Source organism: Agaricus bisporus, assembly GCF_000300575.1.
Source record: "Agaricus bisporus var. bisporus H97 unplaced genomic scaffold AGABI2scaffold_13, whole genome shotgun sequence".
NCBI lineage: Eukaryota > Fungi > Basidiomycota > Agaricomycetes > Agaricales > Agaricaceae > Agaricus > Agaricus bisporus.
The window spans coordinates 357,185-373,232 of NW_006267348.1; the positions used below are offsets into that span (position 1 = coordinate 357,185).

At 46.3% G+C, this 16,048-nt stretch overlaps 5 protein-coding genes across 5 annotated transcripts; 3 read left to right on the forward strand and 2 right to left on the reverse strand.

The window, feature by feature from the left end:
* Nucleotides 1-8: 8 nt before the first annotated feature.
* Nucleotides 9-6,361, forward strand: AGABI2DRAFT_211380 (hypothetical protein; the record flags this gene model as incomplete). The annotated part of the gene is made up of 17 exons (XM_006456372.1): nt 9-44; nt 95-139; nt 191-254; nt 359-618; nt 667-1,011; nt 1,063-1,328; nt 1,378-1,686; nt 1,738-2,800; nt 2,854-4,369; nt 4,421-4,485; nt 4,533-4,799; nt 4,855-4,999; nt 5,060-5,138; nt 5,197-5,540; nt 5,593-5,716; nt 5,772-5,890; nt 5,940-6,361. The coding sequence occupies 17 exons, from the start codon at nt 9-11 to the stop codon at nt 6,248-6,250; spliced, it is 5,358 nt and encodes a 1,785-aa protein (XP_006456435.1). The 3' UTR covers nt 6,251-6,361.
* A 658-nt stretch (nt 6,362-7,019) lies between these two features.
* AGABI2DRAFT_195557 (hypothetical protein) lies at nt 7,020-7,835 on the forward strand (the record flags this gene model as incomplete). Its single annotated transcript, XM_006456373.1, has 3 exons — nt 7,020-7,416; nt 7,468-7,718; nt 7,773-7,835. Coding segments are annotated over exons 1-3 (546 nt in total), but the record flags the coding sequence as incomplete, so codon positions are not given.
* A 3,189-nt stretch (nt 7,836-11,024) lies between these two features.
* Nucleotides 11,025-11,286, reverse strand: AGABI2DRAFT_139190 (hypothetical protein). The gene is made up of 2 exons (XM_006456374.1): nt 11,182-11,286; nt 11,025-11,124 (listed from the first exon to the last, which is right to left on the reverse strand). The coding sequence occupies exons 1-2, from the start codon at nt 11,278-11,280 to the stop codon at nt 11,059-11,061; spliced, it is 165 nt and encodes a 54-aa protein (XP_006456437.1). The 5' UTR covers nt 11,281-11,286; the 3' UTR covers nt 11,025-11,058.
* Nucleotides 11,287-11,455: 169 nt separating this feature from the next.
* On the forward strand, nt 11,456-11,805 carry AGABI2DRAFT_188376 (hypothetical protein; the record flags this gene model as incomplete). The annotated part of the gene is made up of 2 exons (XM_006456375.1): nt 11,456-11,656; nt 11,710-11,805. Coding segments are annotated over 2 exons (296 nt in total), but the record flags the coding sequence as incomplete, so codon positions are not given.
* A 1,343-nt stretch (nt 11,806-13,148) lies between these two features.
* AGABI2DRAFT_195559 (hypothetical protein) lies at nt 13,149-15,294 on the reverse strand. Its single transcript, XM_006456376.1, has 16 exons — nt 15,271-15,294; nt 15,192-15,215; nt 15,083-15,139; nt 14,997-15,021; nt 14,889-14,936; nt 14,809-14,835; nt 14,713-14,747; nt 14,573-14,651; nt 14,419-14,511; nt 14,346-14,363; nt 14,212-14,291; nt 14,024-14,161; nt 13,897-13,961; nt 13,774-13,845; nt 13,362-13,715; nt 13,149-13,184 (listed from the first exon to the last, which is right to left on the reverse strand). The coding sequence occupies exons 2-15, from the start codon at nt 15,196-15,198 to the stop codon at nt 13,605-13,607; spliced, it is 855 nt and encodes a 284-aa protein (XP_006456439.1). The 5' UTR covers nt 15,199-15,215; nt 15,271-15,294; the 3' UTR covers nt 13,149-13,184; nt 13,362-13,604.
* Nucleotides 15,295-16,048: the final 754 nt, after the last annotated feature.

Genomic DNA, 16,048 nt, shown 5'->3' on the forward strand with positions numbered 1-16,048 from the left:
AACCTACAATGAGCTCGCTGTCTTTTTTGGTGACTGAACTACAGGTATGCTGTTGCTTTAGAGTATTTGTATATCACTGCTGACACGATGGCAGTCATTGGCGAGCGAGACTCGGCGAAAACACCCCGAAGTTCGCGAGGTCAGCTTTTGGGGTTTATGGAAAGGATAATGGCGTTGATCGATTGTACAGGCTGCTGAGAAGTCGATAGCAATTCTACGAGCATCCCCGGAACAAGCCACAAGACTTGCCACAGGTCTGTTTTTCACGCGCATGTATTGTTTGGCACTCATATCATGGGTTAGGTATGTCTCCTTAGGGCTCTTTTCGTCCACAATTGCTTTTCGCCATCCTTATTAGATGGGCCTCAGTCGGATGACCTTCTACGCCCTGTGTTCATGGGGTGCGCAACCAAGAATGCAAAGGTTGTCGCGATATCGCTGGGTTCGCTACAACGTTTGATTTCGCTCCGAGCTGTTCCACAATCTGCTGTCCCACATATCATTACAACCATGAGCGATGCGATGTCTCAAGGCGTCGATATCCAGTTGCGCATCCTTCAAACCCTGGTCTCACTCATTCCCAATTTTCCCCACATCCATGGTGAACTTCTCGGCGATGTGAGTCGTGTTCATCCCATATATACCACAAACTCATGCGTTATATAGGCGCTATTACTCTGTTTCAAACTCCAAGAGTCGAGAATCGCGGTCGTATCATCAACCGCGGCCGCAACTTTGCGTCAATTAGTGATGTTCGTCGTAGACAAGATGGTGGCAGAGGACCGCCTAGAGGATCAGGACTCAAGCCAATTCATAAATGTTCAGTTGCCTAATGGATCATCCAAAGCGCTCGGCCCCTCCACTCACGATACATTTTCCCTATTCGAGGATCTTTGCCTCCTTGCGAACGGAGAGAAACCCAACTTTTTACGCCTTCAATTTCTCCACAAGACGTTTGCATTGGAATTAATTGAGAGTGTGCTGGCGAATTATTATGAAGTCTTTCGTCAGGTGCGCTATATTCATGGTGTCTGTCTAACAACTGCTAACGTATTACAACAGCACAACGAACTCATTCTGTTACTTCAGCACCACCTTTGTCCCCTACTACTGAAATCCTTGTCCGATAGACCTCTATTCCCCCTCATGCTGCGCTGTACCCGTGTCATTTTCCTCCTCCTCAAGCAATTTTCTTTAGAGTTAAAAACAGAAGCTGAAGTATTCTTAATGCACCTAATCAGGACTGTGTCCGAAGAGAGTGAATCTGAATCTTCTCATCCGCCTAGACCGTCCTGGATGAGAGTTCTTGCAATGGAGATATTGCGAGGGTGAGTCCTGTCCTAGTATCTCAAACATCTCTTACTCATTCCCATGCAGGCTATGCAGTGATGCGGAACTCATGCGAAATATATGGGCCCGCTACGATGGTCAGGAGTCAGAATCCAAAATTCTTACTACCCTTATGACTGCGTTAAAAAGGCTGATAACGGAGAAACCTACCCTTTTGGGACTTGGACATGGAATATTTGGAGTTGGTGTACAGCACGACAGTACAACGTCGCTGAGCTTGGATGGTGTTGCAGGGCGTGTTGCTACAGCTGCTAGTGCTACGGTATCTGGGGTCGTTGGTATGATGGGTTCAAGCGCGGGTTTGAGTCTACAGGGATCATCCATGAAGCTCCAATGGTGGGTATCTTCCTCAATTGCAATTCATGCATTCACACGTCCCTCCTCTAGCATCGACCAGCTTGATAAAGCAGACGCTCCTCCTATTCCGGAAGCCTACATCTACCTGCTAGCGCTACAGTGTTTGACATCAATATGTGAAGGACTTGCCACCTTCACCGGTCCCCTGTACACAACCCTCGTAATCCATCGACCTCGCACTCCTGGCGATGCTGCCATTCGTGCTCCTCCGGCTTTAGACATCTCAACACTTCCTCCTGATGAACCTTCTACTCAACACCTCGTCATTGTTCGTAACATCATTGAGAACGGGTGGCCCGCCCTTCTCGCGGCACTTTCCTTCATCGTCACCACGAATCTTTCGGATGAACTTTTCGTCGAAGTCTTGGCCAGTTATCAAGCGATGACAAACGTTTCGGGTATGCTTGGGCTCATGACCCCACGCGACGCTTTCTTCAATAGTTTAGCCAAATTTGCTGTCCCCACACTCGTCGTCTCAAGTTTGGATTCCTACATCGAACCCCAGACCCCACGTTCCGCTACGACTCAATTGACCGATAGCGTTGGCCTGACTTCACCTCTTCAACCACCCGGGCTTTCCGAGCGCAATATGGCTTGCCTCAAAGTCTTTGTATCTAGTGCCTTGTTTCTGGCTGGAACGCTCGGTCAAAGTTGGTTTGGAGTATTGGAGGTGTTACAGAATGCCGAGTATGTCCTTACACACAAAGGAGCAAACCAAAGCACTCCGGTAAAGAGAAATATCGGATCCCTACCCACAAACCGTTCCTCCTCTAACGTCGGAAGCATGGCGCCAGCGGCTCGCCACCCTCTTCTAACGGACCTTGACCCTGACACAATGCAAAATGGTATTCAGCGGTTATTCGATGCTTCCAAGAACTTAGAAGATCTCGCTTTCAGAGATTTCGTGAATGCTTTATGTAGATTAAGTGGGGAGATGATTGGAATGCAGACCGCAAGCCTATCTGTGGTTGAGTCGCGGGAGAGTTTGGAAGATACTGGCTTGATGAGTCCGCCAACACCGAAGACCGAAGTGTCAAATAGAGAAGTGTCAAATAGGCGAAGGGTCAGTGGGATACATATTCCGAGAACATTGGTACGTTCTCACATATTATAATTTTATCGAAGTATCAATGATATTGCATGCAGCGCACTGGAGATTTTGGCATCTCCCGACTGGGAGGGGTAGCCATGCTCAACATTCATCGATTTATATACCGCTCTCCCGACATTGCATGGGATACCACTACGATGCACCTTCTTTCTGTCATACGTCTCCCTCTTGCTCCCCAACCAATTCGAATTCAAGCAGCTCATGTTTTGGATGAGATCCTCCTTGCCGTTCCACGTCATCTCGCTTCGACCACCGGGGAACTGCAGGTTCAGGTTCAGAATCGCGTCCTTGGCGTTCTCTCACAGCAGGTCGTGCCCGACCTATCCGTACCTGTGTCAAACTCAACCGCTAGTGTGGAACTGTGTAGGATGGGCCTTGAAACATTGCATCAGATCCTACAGGCCTCCGTCTATTCATTGGTCACTGGTTGGGAGACGATATTTTACATGTTAGAGAGTGTCTGCCGGCCACCGCCCCCGGCACGTTCACAGTCTATGGATTCTATGCCGTCAGGCTCTCCAACGTCACCAACATTTAAGCTAAAGCCGCTTGGGGCAGGTCTGCCAAATGAAAAAAGCTACACCACATTGGTCAAAATTGCTTTCCAGTCACTCACGTTGGTCTGCGATTCCGTCTCCACCCTCACTCCTGATCATCTCCGTCTTTGCATCAGCACCCTTGGACAATTCGGCCGACAAGCTGATACCAATATAGCGCTTACGGCTGCAACGAGTTTGTTGTGGAGTGTATCGGATGCTATTCAAGCCAAAAGGAAGGATGCGCAGTTAGAGCCACAATACAGTGAACTGTGGATGTTCCTCCTCTTTGAGTTACTGAAACTTGGTTCGGATGCTAGGCCAGAAGTGCGGGATGGGGCTATACAAACGTTGTTCAGGACCATACAGCTGTATGGCTCGACTTTGAATTTGGAGACTTGGGATGAATGTATTTGGAAAGTGTCGTTCCCGCTCGTGAATTCCCTTACGCAGGAGATCAGAAGATATGCGAGTGAGCTCGAGATTGTTGAGGGTGATGGCGAAGTGTTGGTGAAAGCTTGGGATGATTCCAAAATATTGGCGATGAACTCGATCGGACTCATTTTTCAAGTGTTTTTGGCGTCCGCAATTATCAAACTAGAGTCTTTCGTCAAGGCTTGGGATGTATTTGTGGGATATGTCCAAGATACCGTTTTGCATGATAACAGACCAGTGAGCGCCCCGGCTTTGGAATCGCTGGAGAAAGCTGTCAAGGCTGTATCGACAGTTGAAGGCGACTCGCAGAAAGCAAAGACTCCGGAGGTTATGCAGAGGGTATGGACGGCGATCGACGTACTTGGTGACGCGGTTGTGAAGAGGATGTCCGGCAGCCCGGTTACTTCCCCGACTTTGGCCGCCATGAGTTTGGGGACCGACTCCTCTTCCGAAGTCTTTACACAAGGAAGTCTGGTAGCGTTTGTCGGGTTGATTCAGAGTGCAAGAGGAACGGGTCGCGTTTTGAGCGGATCAGAATGGGATATGGACAAGTTGGTGAGACTTGTAGCGATATTGAAAGGTATGATATACTCAATCCTCTCATGGTTAAGTTTACTTAAACTGTGTTTAGGAGTCTTGACATATCCTAATTCTCCGGATTATAGACCAGATGTCGATGTTCTTCCACCTGTGCAGGTTGGTCTGCCTCTGCCTGTACTTCTGCGAGTACTTATACCTGCTAGTCCCTCGTGTTAGAGACTCTGATGAGCGTTGACCTCTCCGTTGCTGGATCCCCTTCACTCGTTATGCGGGACCTTTCGGAATATGTGACACTCCCGTTCATGGCAGCCTTTGATGTTCAATCTCATTCGCAGGCCCGAGCGCCACAGAAACGGGTTACATATATTGCTCTCGCAAAGAAAACCATGCCAATGTTGGTAGACCTTTTCCTCCAATTCAAAAGCTCACCTGAGGTCTACCTTGATGGGACGGTTGAAGCCCTTCTCGCAGTAAGTATATCCGGTTGTCTTGTTCATCAATCGGTTACTCATTGATTTGATCAAGGCATACTCTATACCGATAAAGCTTAAGTACGATTGTCCAGCACCGTCAAAGTCAGGAGAAGACCTACCATTGTGGAAGACGGCCACACAATCTTTCTTGAAGGTTGTGGCGCCGATCGCGTCTAGCCTTGCGGTGTTCGGCCAAGGTTTGATTCTCTATATTTAGGAATGGGTCTTTTTATACTAATCCAAATAAAATAAAATAGAAGGTATTCCTGATGACCGCGTTGAAGGAGTCTGGCGGCAAATTCTGGACGGTTTTCGAGGTGCTATCTTAGCTGACTGGTATGTCGCTCACAACGTTGATGGACGAGATTTGACTCATATACAATACCATATCAAGTTCTGCGGCTCTCTCATTCCCGTTAGATGTGCAAACTCAAGAGGAAGACTTCGATATGGCATTGCTCAAGGAGCTAGAAGAAAACGTCATCATTCACATTGGTCACCCCCGCGTCCCTGACGTACTCGTCTCACAATTAGCTCGTATATTGCATCGAGGGAGCGAGGTATATCCATCTGAAGATGCATCACCGCCAACGCCCACATTAGCATCAGACAAGTCTCCTGGCGCGAATCATACCCCATATTCCGGCACGACGGAGCTAGCACAACTTGTCCCACGGGAACGGTTTTCATATTGGTGCTTCGACTTATTATTTACTATATGCTGTAGCTCACCTGAACGTAAGTAAGTTCACATTGAAGTCATTAGCAACGTATTGACCATGAATTGAAGACCAGGATACGTCTAGGAAGCGGCTGGCAGCCCTAAGTCTACCCTCGCTACTCAATCGCTGCCGTTCTACGTTAGTCGGATACGTTGCTGATGGTTCTTTGCGCGGTAATCTACCTTTCCCAAGGTACCAACGTTGTTTTTCCGACTAGAAGAACATGTAACTCACATTGTGCGTCCAGGGCTCGGGATGATGAGCTACTTTATGTCTTGCAGAAGTTGTTGAATAAGCGTGTGTGGCCAGGGTCTTTGTGGGCTGCCTTGTCAGATGATCCAACCAAGTACGCAGTTGAGCAACCCGGTATGTGACTTCGACATGACGCTGTTACTTTGCTGACCGGCACGACCAGTCATTGACGCCGCTATCTTTACAACTCCTTCAGAAATTATGGCCGACACAGTAAAACGCTCACCTGCTGCAATCCTATTCCATTTCTACACAGCGCTATCTGAAGTTGCGTCTATCCCTCGCCGGACGCCCTCGACCCGGACGTTGGTAAATGGAACTCACAAACCGGATTTGAATCAGTCCAAACGAGACAGTAAATCGAAAATGAAACATTCCCAGAACATAGAGGAGGATGTACTAGAGCTGGACGCTAGAACACTTGCTAGAGACTGTTTGAAAGTTCTAGGCCACGAAATGGGAGTAGCGCAGTAAAATTGTTCAATCATTTGTTTTTTCTGCTTGTCATTTGTGTGTGTTTATATGTTATCTCAGTATTGTATTGATACTTTCTTTACCGGAAGGGATAGTACTCTCCTATTATACCAATACCAACAGGAGGGCTTTGAATACTAACGACTACAAGTTGTCGACTCTCCTGTTCTGGTTTTGTATCACCATCAAGTCTATGCCAGCCATCTCCCCAAAGGCATGCCTACTAGTATGTTCTCTGGAATCGACATTGGATCTATCGCTGCATGAGCGTTGGATTTGGATTGTGGGAGCCGCTTCAAACCGAAGTAAACAGTTGGTAAACTTTGTAGACGATATTGGACAAGCTCCCCTTGGAAAAGAACCGGTGTAACGGTGTATCTGGATACTATCAATCATCTTGACCTACAACCACTCACCAGTCACTGAGGATCCACTGCCAGTGATACTGCTCCCATCACCTTCAAGAAGCCTCGGTGTGGTCAGGAAATTCAGGGCAATCCGAACACGTGATAGCTGTTTAGAAAATCGGCAGCAGGTATCAGGCTGTAAGACTTTAAGTGAATGCTGAGCGACCTACCTCCCGAGATTGTCTCTGAAATCGCCTCGCATCTTCCGTACAGTGACATTCTAGTACTTCGCCAGGTGACACCTTCCGTTCTTTGTTCTCCTATATGAGTGTTAAAGCGTTATCCAGGCCTTCGCACATCATGACTTTCGTGACGCCATCAATGCCCACGTCGTATGGCTCAACCTTGCAAAGCAGTATCTGAGAAAAAATCCACATAGTCATTTCTCAAGCACGCACCTGCTATCCTCTCTCACCACTGACCAGATCCGTGAGCGATTTGAAAAACGGCTCCTGGTAAATCACCTCTGGCAATCACCTGGAAAGGTCTATCCTACTACGAAACGCCTAAAAAAACCCGCCCCTATAATGTTAACCGTGGATATTGCTCCTGGCGGACGTTGGTTGTTTGCTGGTACCGAATATTGCTCATTATATTACTGGGACCTTGATTCTGACGATCCGGAGCCTGTACACCTGGTGCCTTGTGATGATGTGGGTAATACTCCCGGAGAGACCAACACAGTCACAGCCATTGATTTTCTTGTTGAGCGTGGTGATCCCTCTTCCGGGTTTATTGTTGCTTTCATTGGACGAGATTGTAAGTCTTATTATGTTGTACTCGCGAAGAACTTATAAATGACAAATCCAGGTCATCGCGAACATGAGGAGTCAGGCGAGTGGCTCTACATTTGGGACGTCGTACCACAAGATGAAATCCTCAAGGCAAAACGTCTAAGGACTTTACCGCTACCATACCATGGTTCAATTTCTCGGTTTTCATTTAATGATCACCTCGTTGCACGTACTATGACGAAGAGATTGGATGTGTACTGGTGGAGGGATTGCACCGAAACGCAGTTAGTCCGGTGTACATTGATATTAGAAACAGATCCTATCATAGTGCGTGACGTGTTCTACTCTGATACTACGATTTCATCATTGATTATGCCTTAGACCAGTGTATACGTTATTGGCAGTGATAAACTTCTTGTCTACACGATGCAGCATGACATACACAAAGCACAGTTGTATGCCCTGGAACCAGAGTATTCTGATGTCAGCGAAACTGGGAAGGCCGTATCGCATGCGACAGAAATCTGGTCATTTTGTTTCTGTTCGAAGTACCGTGGCTATGAGACATCACGATTCTATTTTGACGGAGAAAACCACTGTCAGATTATTGCTATGATCCATGGCATCTACAGCCTTACTATACCAGCGTCGCAAGCTGACGACACGGAAGCGACCTTGACAAAGGTTTCCAACTTCGACCTTCACCAACGACAAAGCGACGCTCAAATATATGGCTTGGGCTTGAATAAAGGTTGCAGTAGGGTGGGTACGGAACTTTATAGATTCGGCTACTCAAATGCTTTGACGAGCGGATCTTACGAACACGGTGTAATGTTTGAAGCTGGCATAGATCTCTTTCTTCAACGCCTTGACGATGTTCTTTCCTTTGACGAGGAGTTGGGACGGCTGATTTCAGTAAAATGCGGTCATCTTGTTATGCAAGATTTCTCTTTGCCAGTGTATAATCCTGCAGATGTATGTCCAGACTCGGATGCGTGGACTTCTACTCCGGATTGGTAAATAATGAATGATATAGTCCCCCTAACATGAATGACCATAATCCCCTAAAATCTCATACAATGTCATTCTTGTGCTTCATTACAATCATGAATTCATCTAATTCTAATTCGCTCTATGCCGCCGTTTGTTTGAGAGTACTCATTCGGGCAGATGATGATTCTAAGGAATGCTGCTGGCCGTTTGATACATAGCACTTGCGCGACGTGGAAGCGGAACAACATTCATATCGAGATACGTTGACTACTCCCACAATCTCTCCATACCCACACCTCCACCCCTCAACCTGAGGGTTCGTGAGTAAATCCGATAGGCTCAGGATATTTAGTGCCCCTAATCACCTCTTCGCCACTGTGTGCCGTGTTTCGTTATTGGAAATACGAGTACATGACCCAATTTAGGTTTGACGTCGAGATAGCTCTTTGAGTTCTTTGAACGGTTGGATGAGAATTTTGTAGCGCCTCCTTGGAGATCATCGTCATCTCTCAGGTATAGCAGCCAGTCAAGGGATATGATAAGAAGGTCGACGAGGGCAAGTCAGAGATTGAGAATCGCACTAATTGCAGATATGTGTATCCCAGTTCGAAAACATTGACCTGTAGTTGAGAAACATAAATTAGGGAGGCGCCCGTGATATCAGAGTTCAGCTTTTAATATCGAACTAGTAGAAACTTTACCGGTCTGTAGGTTGGTCGAGCTTGAACTAGATAGCAAGAAAACTGGGTTACCAATATAAAGAAGTAAGGTGATCCAACGTGTATCTAATTCGGGCTATCCAAACACGTGATGCCTGGTTAAAAATGTGCCACAGGGACGTTGTAACTGGATGCTGAGCGACCTACCTCCCGAGATTGTCTCTGAAATCGCCTCGCATCTTCCGTACAGTGACATTCTAGTGCTTCGCCAGGTGACACCTTCCGTTCCTTGTTCTTCTACATGAGTATTAAAGCGTTATCCAGGCCTTCGCACATCATGACTTTCGTGACGCCATCAATGCCCACGTTGTATGGCTCAACCTTGCAAAGCAGTATCTGAGAAAAAATCCACATAGTCATTGTTCAAACACAAAGCCTCTGTCCTCTCTCACCACAGACCAGCTCCGTGAACGGTTTGAGAGACGCCTCGTGGTCGATCATGTCTGGCAACTACCGGCAAGGGTTTATCCAACAATAAAGCGCCTAAGAAGACTCTCCTCCGTGATGATAGCCATAAAGATTGCTCCAGGTGGACGGTGGTTGTTTTCTGGAACCCAGCAATGCTCATTGTATTATTGGGACCTTGATTCTGTAAACCCGGAGCCTGTACTCCTAGCACCTTGCAACGGTGTGGGCAATACTCCTGGAGAAAGTAACACAATCACTGAAATTGATTTTCTTGTTGAGCACGGCGACCCCTTATCCAGGTTTACTGTTGCGTGCATCGGGCGAGATTGTAGGTCTCTAATTACGTTGTATTTGCAGAGAACTGATCAATGACAACTCAAGTTCACCGCGAGTATAGCGAGTTAGGCGAGTGGCTTTTCATTTGGGACGTTATACCTCAAGACAACGGCGTCCTCAAGGCTGAACGCTTAAGGACTTTGCCACTGCCATACCATGGTTCGATTTCTGATTTTTCATTTAATCATTACCTCGCTGCGCGTACTATGGCCAAAAGATTGGATGTGTACTGGTGGAGGGATTGTACTGATACAAGGTTGGTCCGGTGTACATTGGTATTCGAAACGGATCCCATCATAGTGAGTAATATGCTGTCCCAATGCTACTTGTTCGCTCACTATGCCCCAGGCCAAACTTTATTGTATTGGCAGCGATAAACTCCTTGTATTCACCGGGCATCAACTGCACCACGAAGCACGCTTATACGCCCTGGAACCAGAATACTCCGAAGTCGACGATATTGAGAAGGTGGTGTCGTATGCAACAATGATTTGGTCATTTCGTTTCAGCTCGGCGAACCATGGCTATGATATATCACGCCTATATTTTGATGGAGTAAACTATACTCAGATCATTGCCATGCATGATGGCATCTTCAACCTCACTATACCGGCGTCGCAAACCGACAAAGCGACCGTGGTGAAGGTTTCTGACTTTGACCTTCCTCAACGACAGTGCGATGCTGATCTATACGGCTTGGGTTTCAATAAAGGCTACTGCAGGGTGGGTAAGGAACTCTATAGGTTTGGCTACTCGCCGACGGCTACGGGTGGACCTTACAAATCTGGTGTAACATTTGACTCGAGGTTAGGTTACGCTTTTCGAGGCATTGACAGCTTTTTTACCTTTGACGAGGAGCTGGGTCGGATGGTTTCAAAATCTCAGAGTCACATTATTCTCCACGACTTCTCTCTCCCATTGTATAATTATGCCGATGTATGCCTGGACTGAGATCACAGTTAAGATGAACATGTGTGGACTCGAACTTGAAGTAAAAAAGAGATATCATTCTTATATATAAAGACTCCCACTTTTATCTGTATAAGGGCACTCCTGTGCTTCATCAAGTGAAAGTATCAGACTTTGTTCTACATGCCGAATTGACAATTTGACTGAAGCTAATTCTGATCCAAGATGAGACGATTGAACATGTGATACTTGGTTAATAATTCAGCCACAACATTCACAACTACACCGCCATGCTCTGCAACCTACCTCCCGAAATTGTATCCGAAATTGCCTCCCATCTTCCATACAGAGACATTGTCACGCTTCGCCAGGTAACTTGTTCAGCTCTTCCTACTCTTTCAGGGTTAAAACGTTAAAATATTATCCAGGTCTTCACGCACGAGGACCTCCGCAATGCCATCAATGCGCACGTCGTATGGCTCAACCTCGCCGAGCAATATGTGACAGAAAACCCTCATAGTCATTTCTCGAACACGCACCTGCTATCCTCTCTTACCACTAATCAGATTTATGAGCGATTTGAAAAACGGCTTCTGGTAAATCACATCTGGCAGTCACCGGGAAAGGTCTATCCTACTACGAAACGCCTAAGAAAACCCTCCCCCGCAATTTTAACCGTAGGGTTCGCTCCTGGCGGACGTTGGTTGTTTGCTGGTACTGAATATTGCTCATTATACTACTGGGACCTTGATTCTGACGATCCGGAGCCTGTACACCTGGTGCCTTGTGATGATGTGGGTAATACTCCCGGAGAGAATAACACAATCACGGCCATTGAATTTCTTGTCGAGCGTGGTGATCCCTTATCCGGGTTTACTATTGCTTTCCTTGGACGAGATTGTAAGTTTCTTATAATGTTGAACTCGCGAAGAACTGATAGATGACGAATCCAGGTCATCGTGAACATGAGGAGTCAGGCGAGTGGCTTTACATTTGGGACGTCGTACCACAAGATGAAATCCTCAAGGCAAAACGTCTAAGGACGTTACCGCTGCCATACCATGGTTCAATTTCTGATTTTTCATTCAATGAACACCTCGTTGCACGTACTATGACAAAAAGGTTGGATGTGTACTGGTGGAGGGATTGCACTGAAACACAATTAGTCCGGTGTACATTGGTATTGGAAACAGATCCTATCGTAGTGCGTGATGTGTCCTACTTTGACACGATTTCATCATTGATTCTGCCTCAGACCAGTGTATATGTTGTTGGCAGCGATAAAATTCTTGTCTACACGAGGCAGCATGACATACACAAAGCACAGTTGTATGCCCTGGAACCAGAGTATTCTGATGTCAGCGAAACTGGGAAGGCCGTATCGCATGCGACAGAAATCTGGTCATTTCGTTTCTGTTTGCAGTGCCACGGCTATAAGACATCACGATTCTATTTTGACGGAGCAAACTACTATCAGATTATTGCCATGATCGATGGCATCTACAGTCTTACTATACCAGCGTCGCAAGCTGACGGAGTGACCTTGACAAAGGTTTCCACCTTTGGCCTTCATGAACGACAAAGTGACGCTCGAATACGTGGCTTGGGCTTAAATAAAGGCTGCTGTAGGGTGGGTAAGGAATTGTACAGAATTGGCTACTCAGCTGCTTTGACGAGCGGATCTTACGAACACGGTGCAACGTTTGAAGCTATAGATCGTGTTCTTCAACGCCTTGACGATGTTCTTTCCTTTGACGAGGAGCTGGGGCGGTGGATTTCACTAAAATTTGGTCATCTTGTTTTTCAAGATTTTTCTTCGCCACTGTATAATCCTGCAGATGTATGCCCAGTCTCGGATGCGTGGACTTCTGGTCGGTATTGGTAGATATAAGACAGATAAATAATGGATAACATAAAAATCTCTCTCGCTAATATGTCCTGCCAAGTCCGCTAAGATTTCATGCGTCATGCTTGTGCTTCATTGAAAAGAATTCGTCAGACTCGCTTCTATGCCACATTTAAAGGCTATTCGTCTTATGTACCGCTCAGGCCATGGTGCGTACTCCGCAGTTTGTTTGGTCGATTGTACTCAGTCGGGCTTGTGGGGGTTCACGCTCTGCTCAGAAGATGATTCTGACGAATGACGCTTGCCGTTTAATACACGGCACTCGCGTGACGTGGAAATGAAGTAGTGTTCGCGTCGAGATGCGTCGGCTGTCTCTGCGCGCTTTCACATGTAATTTTGATTTTGATTGTGATTTGTAGTCGTTACCATCAAAGCCGTTGGCTGGTGCTGCTTCAATACCCTTGCTTACCTGGAATTTTCACACACGCCTTTCGGGTTCCATACAGAGAGCGATACCTTTCCAACCAATGGCGTTTTCTGGGTGTATGCATTAGATCAAAGATACATGTGAATAGCCGACGGATTCAAGTTGCGAGTGATCAATAACCTCAAACGTCAAGATCAGTGATAGACCCGGAGGCTTGGAGCCAATTGTAGAACGCTCACAGCTCCTCTTTCCACTTCAAGACCCATAAACTAAGGATTATGTTATGTCTACCCTTCCGAAGACTTTGAGTCATGAACTGCAGCGAACAATAGAGTAAGGGTAAGCCTTGAGCTATATATAGTTCCTTCCCAAGGCAATTCAATTTGTGTACTCCCTGGAGTAGAGTTTTCTCTCGTGCTCACAATGAAGTCCAAGAGTCATTGATAATCGATAATGAGTGATCCAATTCTACAAGAAATGAAGGTTGCAGAGGGGAAAAAGATGGTTTTGTTGCTACACCACTGGAAGATGAGATGCGATGAGCTCGTCAAACGTTCAAATTTGCAAACCCCGCTTCAGGCCCAGTCTCGTTTTATAGATTCTGGTTCAGAGTTGACGGCGTCAAAGCGGGTCGTCACATGGCCTTGCACCTTAATCTGAATGCCAGTGCTTCGATTATTGCGACTCTGAAATTCGGGATGAGTATATTTGGGTCGTGTTACTTCACAAATCTACAACACTCACTGAATTCAACTCAATAGTGTCCGTGAGTTGCTCCTTCAAGTCCTCTCGCAGATTAAGGGTGTGCATTAAGGTCTATCAACTTGAGATTCAGAAAAAATCAAACGAAAGGACAGATGAACTTACATTTGTATAGATACGGCCGAGGGGAATCGCAAACATGCCGTAAATGTTGGTTTCGGGGTTTGTAACTGATGCGCAAATCGATTTCCTCACTTTCCTGCTTTTTTGAACAACCATTTTTATGACTTACCGAAGCTTATGAGATCGCCAGCTGCGAAAATGGTTGCAAAAATTCCTGTTTGAACGGCACCGCGAATCAGCTTATGAATCACGTTGTCTGTGTTCCTGAATCCGGTTTTTGACTTCCAGAGCACGTAGGCCATAACACCTATATTCCATTAGTCCATGCAATGTGGGTCACGGATGTTGATTACATACCGGCAATGCCCGTGTCGACCACCATCTGGATGATCAGCCAAAATTCGACCAAAATGTTCAGTTGACTGAGCTTAGACAGGCTGATTACAGCGTTAATGAAGTCTTTTCCTGATGCGGGATGGTTTGCGACTCACTCCTTAATTAACCATGCTCTGCAATGTAGTTTCAGTAAGACCGATTATAGTAGACGGGAAAATTTGCTCGTACTTAGTCCCAGAAGCCACCCCAGTGGCTAACGACGCCGCGGCAAGGACGATAAAAACACCAAACATCCAACGCAGCCCATTGAGACGATAGATACTGATCAGTAATTTCAGATTGACAGTCGACGGAGATACTCGAAAATTGTCCAGAAGCTTACCGGTAACTTAGAAACATATGAGTCACTACGGCAGCTAAGGCAGTTCCAATCGGCGTGAATGTATAAGGCCATAAGGCCACTGAAAGAAGAAACGTTAGGTCTTCTATGTCGGTGAACCTTGACATAGAAATTCAGCTCGCCTCCAACAATCGCGGTATTCGTGAAGTTGGCCACGCTAGGAATAGAAACTGTTGTAAGCAATCGAGAGAGCACATGCGAATGTTCGAATAACGTACAAGTATCCCCAGGCCATGTACACAATCCTAACAACACCCGTTGAAAGGTGATTACATCACATATCAAAGGAACAACGTACGCGCAGCTGTGAAAAATGTCGACGACGAGCAAGAAGGCCACTGATGATCTAGGAAAATCCTTTAGCATTCGTATCAACATTCAAGTAATGCTGAAACAGCGCTCTTACCGGATCCACCATGGGTCTTTGAAGCCTATCAATTAAAGAAGATCAATTATCTTTTAGCTTTGAGCGGAGAGATGATGGCAACTGACCTATAACATAGTATCTAATGAACTGGAAACTAACAATACCAAAAAGGTAAGTGTTGACTGCAGAACCTCAGTAATGGACTGCGACTGTATGGCTTGTGTCGAGGCTTACAAAACATGCCCACTAGGAGCACTCCTGAAAAGAAATGTGAGGTGACTATTCATGTTGAACGGTTATGAAGAACATTTACCAAGACTTAGATCGTACTGGCCCATGTTAAGCGCACGTGAGAAGGGTACTCGGCCGAGGGATCCCAAAGCTTTATATATTCATGGCGTGTCGTAAGTGGTCGTAAGCGAGAGAATAGCCTGCCTGTTGTTACAATGTTGTTGTCCTGTGCCGCGCCATTGCCGCGAACGTCACAAATAGAATTCAACCTACATAGTCGTGAAGACGCCTTACCCTGCTGGGGATTTCCGATCCACATCTGAAAGATCCAAGTGACTTTTCCGATCATCGATAGTTGTCACGGCGAACTATGAACATATAAAGATAGTGTTAAACAAATGAACGGTCCACACGACTCTGATGGTCTTCGAGGATTCTATCTGAGAGACCGTATGTCAAGTGTGAATATCGACGCCGCCCACCGACTCGAATCAGAAGACACCTGGAAGTTATGGTAAAACGCGCCTCCGATTTTCGCGCACAGTGTGTTAACAGCATGGTGGTAACGATTTCTCGGATGTGCATTTGCTGGATGTTTAAAGGATATTGACCTCCCATGGTCGACGGACTAACTTCATTGTTTCATGATTTCATCTGTCGACGGAAATCACTCTCGAGCCCAAGCCTCGATCACTTCCTTGATTGTAAGCACGTTCAACACTCGTGTTATCTGTACCTGTATGTTTATCATTAGCATTTTTCAGAGCCTCCCCTCTGCAATCTCTTTGGAACACCTCGCTCAGCTCTAGGCGCGTTTTTGATCCACTGATTAGCAAAAAGAAGTCTAGCTATTCAATTTC

Bases quoted from the DNA above. Each gene is read 5' to 3' on its own strand.
- AGABI2DRAFT_139190 (XM_006456374.1), bottom strand. From the start codon at position 11,280: ATGACTATGAGGGTTTTCTGTCACATATTGCTCGGCGAGGTTGAGCCA. The intron at 11,125-11,181 runs GATAATATTTTA...ACAAGTTACCTG, and splicing joins TCCTCGTGCGTGAAGACCTG to GCGAAGCGTGACAATGTCTC.
- AGABI2DRAFT_195559 (XM_006456376.1), bottom strand. The intron at 15,022-15,082 runs GTCAGTTGCCAT...TTTAATTGATAG, and splicing joins CATTAGATACTATGTTATAG to GCTTCAAAGACCCATGGTGG. The intron at 14,512-14,572 runs GTAAGCTTCTGG...ATTACTGATCAG, and splicing joins CATATGTTTCTAAGTTACCG to TATCTATCGTCTCAATGGGC.